This window comes from Atta cephalotes (assembly GCF_000143395.1).
Source record: "Atta cephalotes unplaced genomic scaffold scaffold00027, whole genome shotgun sequence".
In the NCBI taxonomy this organism is placed as follows: Eukaryota; Metazoa; Arthropoda; class Insecta; order Hymenoptera; family Formicidae; genus Atta; species Atta cephalotes.
This window is the reverse complement of record NW_012130091.1, coordinates 3,774,298-3,784,090: the sequence shown is the minus strand read 5'-3', so window position 1 is coordinate 3,784,090 and position 9,793 is coordinate 3,774,298. Positions and strand designations below refer to the sequence as shown.

General features: G+C 30.1%; 1 protein-coding gene across 1 annotated transcript in view; it reads right to left on the bottom strand.

Annotated features, from left to right (window-relative positions):
• The window catches only part of LOC105620617 (visual system homeobox 2-like), a 69,198-nt gene extending 67,192 nt beyond the window's left edge, over positions 1-2,006 (bottom strand). The window contains exon 1 of the mRNA XM_012202107.1: positions 1,523-2,006. Within this exon, the coding sequence (XP_012057497.1) occupies positions 1,523-2,006 (484 nt within the window). The remainder of the gene's footprint in view (positions 1-1,522) is intronic.
• Positions 2,007-9,793: the final 7,787 nt, after the last annotated feature.

Sequence of the window (9,793 nt, the reverse complement as noted above, 5' to 3'; positions counted from 1 at the left end):
ATAATATACATATAAATATTTAAATAAATTTCGATTTAATACATACATTTGCTTATAAAATTTTTATTTACTTTATTTATATTTTTTGATATTTAAAAATATGAATTTTATATTGCCTTTATTAAATTTTTTGTAAATAAAATAATATTCTATATAAACATAAATAATATGTATATAAATTTTTAATTTAATTTTACATTTTCATTTTCGTTATCTAATCTACTTAATCAGATTAATACTAATAAATAAATAAAATATTTAATATTTTGTTATACATATTTCAATAATTTTATGGTTAAAATATCAATATCACTGACGAAGGTTGAGAACAGTTCGGTAACGGACGGCCAGTCGACGCTCTTTGTATTTTGGTGAGACATTGCAGGCTTACCTAACACTCAACTCATTATACCACTAATTATTCATAACATTTGGAATTATTCTGATGAAAAAAATCAATTCCCACAGTCTATTTCTTTTTGTTTCTTACCTGTGTGTTTGTGCGTGCGTTCGCGTGTGTGTGTGTGTTTTGCATTTCGTTAATTATGTGTGCTATTGCTTGGCTATATTTAATTAAAATATGGATAAAGAATACTATGTACAATACTATGTAGGTATAAAAAAAGAAGAAAATAAGTTGTTTTATGAAAATAAATTATTTTCATTTTCACATGCCGCAGGGAAAATAGTTTCAAGTTATAATAAATAATAATAATTTGATTTTTAGACTGCTAAATAAAAGTAATTCCTACTTTGATCGATGAACACTTGTATACTCAATTACTGCTTGTATATATTGAAAATATAAGACAGCTATACAGCTGTCTAACTGAATACTATTTTCCCAAAAATTCCCCCAGATTCTTGGCACATACAGTGTCGACATTGATACGCGACAAAGGCGTGTGTCAATTTTCGGTAACTTGATCTTGAGTGGCTCTCTGTTAAGTGATAGCTGTAAGTGGCAGTTAAGTGCTCGTTTCACGCTAGAACGACGATACGTCTACTATTAATTTACTTCGGAGTTTGTGAAAATAGAGGGTTATAAGTTCAATCTCATTCACAATTACCGAATGGTTCGCGGTACACATATTGATGAATATATCATTTAAGAAATATTGATAAGACAATAATATCAACAATAATATTGAAGATTAGACTTTTTATAAAATGATTAAAAATTTTGGAGATCATACATAAGTAAAAAATAAAATTTTCGAAGAATACGAAAGAAATATTTTTCTTTTTCTTTTTCTTTTCAGCAGATATAAATTTATTTATTCAATATAGTTGCATATTTATAAAAAATTATTAAATTATGTTATATTTATTAAATTATGTATAATAATAAGAAATAAGAGTATCAATATTTTATAGTAATATATATATATTTTTTCATAAAAGAAGAACTTAAAGTTTTAAGCCGTTATTTTATTTCTTGAATTTCTAATACAAAACTTATATAAGTAGATTCAAATAGTTATTGCTTAATAAAAGCTCAAATTCACAATTATTGACTTACCATGAGGCGGCGTATGCTGTGTCGGGCTATGTTGATGATGATTCGTGGTAACAGCCGTACCAGGAAGTACGTGCTGCGCGTGTGCCGCAGGATGCAGGTTAACGCCGGGTGGCGAAGCCGGAAGTTGACCTGATTGATGTACCTGATGGTGTGTTACATGGTGGGCTGGGTGAGGATGGGGTGGCGGTAGAAAGGCGGCTGCTACAGCCGCCTGCGCATTCAGATAGGCCATCCTTGAGGCCGTAAGATTGCCCAGATTCCCCAAATTTCCCAGATTCCCCAAATTGCCTAAATGATTTAGGCTGGGCATATATTCCCATAATTTCGAGTGATGAGGTGCAGTCGGAGCATAGGAAACAGCCGAAACTCCGGCGGGTGGTGAGCCTTGCGGAGAGCCGCGATCAGTACCACTCCTATTTCCGGTACCATCTAGACCCAGCAGCTCCTGAATTGCGAACGCCGATCGCTGCTGCTGCTGTGGCATCTTCGTGTTCTTTTTAACTGAGATCGCACAAGCTTAAAGCAACATTCTTGATCGGATATTCACAAGGACGAAGTAATCATTAATCTTCAATCCACATGATATTTGATAGATCAAAGATCTTCAATCCACAAGATAATGGAGTGTAAAGATGCTGCAAACGAATGGAGCTGCGTATAGTGCCACCAGTTAATGTCAGAGTGCATTCGGGAACTTATGGCTTTATTTACCGCGTTTCTAATTGTTGAACCACAAAACGCGATTAGGTCTTCCAGATAGACGATCGTTGTTCGGTTTCTTCGAAAGATTCTTCTTCCGACGTTTAGGAACTCAATCGAAGGGAATCGTTGTACATTGTTTCTTAAAATAACTAGTTTTTTAACTAGTTTTTTAAAGTTTAAACACAGAAACCAATAAACACTACAAAATTTTTAATCTGGATTACAAGAGCAGTACCATTATCATTCTTAATGTAATTTTTACAAAAATTGTCAGTATTATAACGAAGTAACATCTTCAAATCTGATAGGCCTTAACATCACTCTGCTTGCAGCGATTATTTCCACAAGTGCATACTTTTTCGAAATTTCATATCTTTGACATAAGGCCGTTTGAAATTAGATTTGCATATTGTATGCGACTTGTATAAAATAAGATCAAACATCTAGTAAACTTAAATATTTTCTGCTTATAGATATATATAAGAACAAAAATTTTTAAATAAATATCTGTAGTGGATATAAACGTGCTCACAATCAGTGATAACAGAATAGGATCCGTGATTCGTTGTAAAAAAATAAAGAATGGCACCAGCAAATAATCTTTCTCATTCAACATTTGATGACCGTCGGCAAGATGAATAATACACTTCCATCAGACGAAACGCCAAATCTTACTTACTTTTGTTTTAATCATAATTTATAACTTCTGCTCGTTCTTCTTTGCTTCACTTTGATGAAGTGAATGTTTTCGTTGTGATCAGGTACAGATTTCTCTGTTTGTTGCTTGTTACGACACTATTTTATTGCGCGTAAATGTGAATCTTTTTCAATATAACTCGAAACTATGTCTCTCTTTTGAATGAACACTAAATCATACACGCTAGAAATGTCACGCATAATTTCACTCATAAAAGCATATGCAAGCTTGATATAATTGGTCCATTCTCTGCAGAATCACCTCCATTCTTCGAAAAAAAATGTATTAAAATTTAAGAACAAGAGGTAAAATTTTATTTGTCAGACTCAATTGAATAATACTGATTTCCCAAAATCTGATGACTACTGATTTTGGGAAAAAACGCGACTAAAGGATCAGGAAGTGATGAATATTGTTCCAAAACTTTCGATAGAATTTATCAAGCTCCTCGATAGAATGCCTCGGCCGACATATCTCTTGAATACATTTCCATTAATCTGAGCGTTTTTATTGCGCCTCTATGATATGATCCACCGTCGGCAATTGATTAGACCAAGTTGAATGTTTTCAAATCACAGAACAATTTTCAGTTATCGCATTTTGTTGGTGCGTTCGTACAAATTCCAAATTTCGCTCGGTTGTTGAAACGCACGCTCGTTAACACCTGGTAGCAACTTCGTGTATGAAGAAGAAGAAAGCGTACGCGGCGTAGACAGGACCTCGAGAAATGGTCCCGGTCAGAGCAGCTCGAATATTTGCCGTCGTGGCAACCGTGTCGTCGTCGCGGCGTTGGACAACTGAGCGGTCGAATAACGCGGGGTTGCTCGATGGGTGCGCGACGGGTACGAAGAAGGGAAACCCCAGAGGCGACTGTACGAATACTACATGCACCCATACACATACCCTTTACGCTCTGAGGGTGGTGTTTGCCCCATCCGTGCGCACAACTCGTCAACTCGTGCCTGGCCCCTCTCTTCCTCTATGCCCAACGACTCGCTCACCACCTCTCCCTCTTTTGCCCTCCGTTCTGCGACCCCTCGTAGACCCAGGCGACAAAGGCGCCTCCGCTACTTTATGCGTTGGCAGTGGCCGTCTCGTATCGCGGATTGGTCGGCTTTTTGAGACGGCCAGCCGAGTAGACATAGCCCTAGTTACCAACGAGAAGGTGGGGTCTAGCAATGTCGACGCCTCAACGTGGCTACGCCTACGGCGGAGCGGTTCACCATGGAGAAAAGAGGGACTTTTCGTACTCAATCATGGATACTTGGAGAGAGCAAGCGATGCCAGACAGCCGTGAATAAACGTCGACCTGGAATAAGTTGGATGAGATATAACGGCCTGTTTGTAACCTTTGCTATCTTTCTTCAACCTCATTTTATTATTATTCTTATATAAATTTTTTTATAACAACACATCTGCATACATTTAACATTATTTTATGGATTTTTTTCCTTTTAATGTTATATGAAAGATATATCTGACTAAACTATATAAAGATTTGTAAAATCAGTTTATATAATAAATATAAATGGTATCTTTCATCCATATCTTTTCCATATTTGTAACTAATTTGAAAGTTTGAGAGAATGAAAAATATAATTATTTATCTCATCCATCTGACTTATTTTCGTATCTAATAAACGTATCTAATAATGTATGAAAAGAAGTTCATCAAATAAAATTCTTAGTATAACGCATCACATCGCATAGACAAATAATTTATATATTAATTTATTATTACAGCGCAGATCTGATAATGGTTAGATTTATTAGATTGTGAGAATTCATGATGTAACGAAATTGTTTATTTAATTAATTGATAACATGAGCTGAAAATGATGTGGATCATATTGAATTCATTGTACTGCCATTATATCATAAGCTATCGGTATTTCCAGGTAATTATAAATGTACGCTCTCTCGTTTCTATTGTTAAATAATTCATCAATAATACTACAATTACGAATATCAAATGATTGTAATGTATTTCATTTTAAAGGTGCTTTACATATATATATATACTATACATTAATACTATATTTACTAACCCTTTATATCCAAAATTCTGCAAGTTTTTTAAATGTAATTAAATTATTTCTTTTTATTTTAATAACAAATAATATTTAAATTATTTTAAATTAATTTATAATTTGTAGTTTGACTTTTATGTCTCTAAATTTATTTGATTTTATTATACAAATATGATTAGACGTGTCTTCTGCTATTTACTATATTACATTTACATAATATAATTTTAATACTAACCTTATTACTTAATGTCGTAAATATGTAAAACAGTCTATTAGAAACCATTTATACAAAACGTTGCTTATTTTTTTATCAAACAAATAAAAAAGCAAAGATAAATAATAATGCGGTATTATTATACTAATATATAAATATATTGTACGCTAAATATTAATACACATATTTTGAAGTACTTTTTATATATAAAATAGTTTTTTTAATTTGACTTTTAATAAATAGTTATTTTGTATTTTATTAAATTTGATATTTGCACTACATAGTGAAATTATAACTACGAAAAATATATTAATATATATTTTATTTTATTTATATTAATATTAAAATATAAATATTTGAACTTTAGAAATTATAAATTTTTTATTATCAGCACATTAAAAAAACTACATCTGCATATTTAACATCGTTGATCTACATTACATTTAGCAAAATAAGTAAAACAGTTGTGGCGTTGTAAAACCGGCTTTCGTTCAAAGCCTTTATTAACACTGTGGGAGTGGTCTAGGTACCGGCCAATCAGAATACGCCACTTTCAACCCTCATTGGCCAGAACACAAATCGATTTATAACTCACTCTGATGGTGAGCGAGCATGGATACACGCCCTTAAAACCGTTCTGCTTAAAGTCTACTCTTCTTGCAACTCTGGCAAACCTATCGTGACTTCCAACACCGCCAATTCAACTGTAGATAGGTGGCGGTGAGCTTGGAGTAGCGCTACAAGCAAGAGGTGGTGGTAAATTGGAAGGGTGGAAATTTCTGATCCCCGACAACGTTCCCGATAACGTCAAAAGATGTTTTTTCAAAAGTCTCTAACGCTCTTCATAGTCAATCTTTAATCAAAATTGAGCCATTTAAAAAAATGAAATTCTTTTTTATTTCTTTATGCCTTTCTCTCTTTCTCTTTACTTGTTTGTTGTTAAATTGTTTCTATTTTTAATTTTTACTCTTTGTTTCTTTATTTTTATACTTTTATACTTATAGTATTATATGAATTTTTTTGTATATTTTTATTTCATTCATTATTATATTTTTCAAAATGAATGAAATATTTTCCAAAATTTTCTTTACATAAATAAGTTTTTATTATAAATTTATATCTTATAGTGAAATATTAACATTTAATAAATTGTTTTTATTTTATCAAAGTTTATTACAATATATACAATAACAATACTTACATATAAATCGATTTATAGAATGTATATAAAAAATTTTACATATATTAAATTTAACACACACACACACACACACATACACACACACACACACGCGCGCGCGCACACACACACATATCAAATATGTATGAATGTATACAAGATTAGAGGATTTGCGGGTGTTATCGCCGTGTCTTTATCCTAATGTCAACGTTTCGCGACCCTTTCTGTTTACTTCATCAGGATAAGAAGCGCTGATACTGACTATATATATATTTAAAAAATATATACATTTAAAAATCAATAAATTTATTATTACGATAATAAAATTATTATACAATTGACTGTAAATCACAAATTATATTAATATCAACAAATATTAATATCAACAAATTATATAAATTATATTAATAAATGAAATTATGTATATATAATTTTTTTAATGATACCATAATTAATACATGCTCTATTCTAAAATTAATGCATATCAAAGATGGCATCCATCTCCAATAATATTAAAACTTAATATTTAAAATAAATATTAATTATGTATTAAAATAAATATAAATTATAATACAAGGCTTGAATATACAATATAATAGCAAAAAGTTGAACGTTGTAAATAATAGACAGAAGTTTTTTTTTAGAACCGACCCTTTTAGAGTTTCAAAGAGATGTCTTGTGCTTGCAGCTTCACTGAAAAATTCTCGATTTTTTCTCTGTTCATTCTTTCAGTCTAAGAAAAGTACAGGCGTCTCTTTTGCGACTCTTCCTTATTTGCTAGCATCAAGGGATTATTGTTCACTTTGCAGTGCTTGTGTTCGCGAAAGCGCTAACTCGTAACAGGGGGATCTTCTGTTGATGTGTTGCTGTTTACGAAGCATTTAAGCTACTGCTTGAATATACCTTCGGCACTTTAACACACAATACATAATTTGTTATATTGTCACGTATTGAAATGGGTACAATTTTGACAAGTTTGCATTATAATGATACATATGTACACGAATAGGCAAAAATGTATGAACTCTAAAATTATTTGTAATAATAAAAACGGCAGGATAATGCTGTTGTATATATTTTTTTATTTAAAGTATATACTATATTATCTGAGCTAATTATACATATATACATACATAGCTATACATAATATTAATTTTCATAAAAGCTACATCATGCAAATAATGAAGGAAAAAGTACTAGAAGATACAATTATGTAAGAAAAAATAACTTCAATGTTTTATTATAAATCATTAATTACAACAATTAACATTTTATATGTTTCGTTATGTCAATTAATATTAATGTTAATGTTAATGTTAATTTCCAACAAAATTTAAATTATTTCTAGCTTCATATTTAAATATAAATTAACAATAAATTAACAACCATCATTAAAATTTTTCTAAGATATCTATGAGCATTAAATTATTAAATCATTATATTACTAAGCAATTGAATTTATGATATTATTACTATGGGTCTGTCAGTATGTACAGCGTTTCAAGACTGAATCAATTCGGCGCGCAGTTTGGAAGATTTGATATGTAGTATGCAAATTCATATCGAATTATTTAAACATTAAAAATTTAGCTTCGATCGTTATGGGTTTTATTTCTTTTTGATTGTGTATTAACAATAAGATTGACAATGCTTGAACATTAGCAGTGATTATATTGCGTTTTACACACATAAATTTAAATGCCTTATAATAATTTTATACTTTTCTATTTTTTCACACAAATATAATGTAAATTATCCTACTAATTAGATCAATTAATAGATCGAGTATAAAAATTGGAAGATATATTAGCAATGGAATATATATTAGCAAAATAAGGAGACTCCAGTTAACTTAAAGATACTATTGTTATTTAATTTATTCTAAGGCATAATTATCCATAAAGCAATATTTGTAGTTAATGCAATTAACATCAATGATTAGATTTTCTTTCAAGATGCAATTTTTTTAAATCTATCACTTTATTTTAATATGTATAATACGCATGTTTTCTAGATATACTTTAAAAACTTTAATCAATTATTATAACAAATTTTATTAAGGTATTAATTTATTTTGTTAGACTTATTAATATACAAAATAAATAAAAACATATCGATAATGTAAAATAACAAAAAATAACTATGCAGAAGAAGTTAATCTTACATAAACTGTATTTATTCAATATCTTACATATCTGATATTCATATTTCTACAGTTCTACTAATTCAATCACTGTTTTTACGACTATATTTTCTTTTAGAAAATATATCTCATTACAATTTTCAAAAAAAGTAAATCTAAAAAGTTTTAAACTATATATATTAATTATTTTTTCTTAGAAATTTGCATTTGAATATTCGCTGCGCCTAATGTAATTTTACAAAGACTTTTGATTACTAAAATTAAAAAATTGAGTAACTTGGACGCTTGTGATTGCACCGAAGAAGGTTTAAACTTTAAAAGCGAACAATTTACTGAAAAGATACCGTTCTATACACGCCGCATATACATGGTTTTGTCAAACATACACAATAGGCCGAATTTAGAATGAATTATAATCTGTTATGCTCCTTTATTATATATTTATAATCTGTTAATACAAGGGACAAATTTTATTGCTCAGTTTTGAGAGATCTGTATTGTATTTTTGTATTTTATATTATATATAGTTTTTTACAAGATAAAAACGATTTGCATATACATACAACTATAATAGAAATCTGTTGATTTTTTTTAAAGAAAATTAAAAATACATATCTGAATTAAACAACTGTTTTAAAATATCTAGTTCTGAAGATATATCATACAGAAGCAATTTCCATATTTATTCTTAATTCACATTTATTTAAAAAATTTATTTAAAGAAATAGAGAAGTGTCTCATAAGTTAAAGTATTCTTTTATAACTTTTTATCAAATGTTATAGACATATAAAATGTGTAAAAAACAATTTTGTTTTCAAAAATATCTAATATCTCAACAATCTTTTTTATGCAATGCAAAATAAAACATCTTTATATTAGAGGACTTTCACAAAACATTTTACAAGTGCAAGTTTATATACGCATTTCCGAAATTTCTGCATGATCGCCATTTTAGCCAACTTGCTCAATGTAAAATCTCATAAATTAATTTCTCAAATTAGATTTTGCCGAAGAAGCTCAATGTCAATATCGATAAACTACGTCTATCTCTTTTACACATATACATGGAATATATATTTATACAAATATAGAGCCACGAAGGATCTCTTTGCCTTGCCAATCCTCTTTTCGAGAACATTTTCGCCGAGTCTTGCAAAATTGTTAATCCCAAGCTTTTCCAATTACACAGACTCTCCCATACCTTCATCTACATCACCATACTCTTACGCTCTCTCTCTCTCTCTCTCTATCCTCTCTCTCTCTCTCTCTCTCTCTCTCTCTCTCTCTCTCTCTCTCTCTCTCTC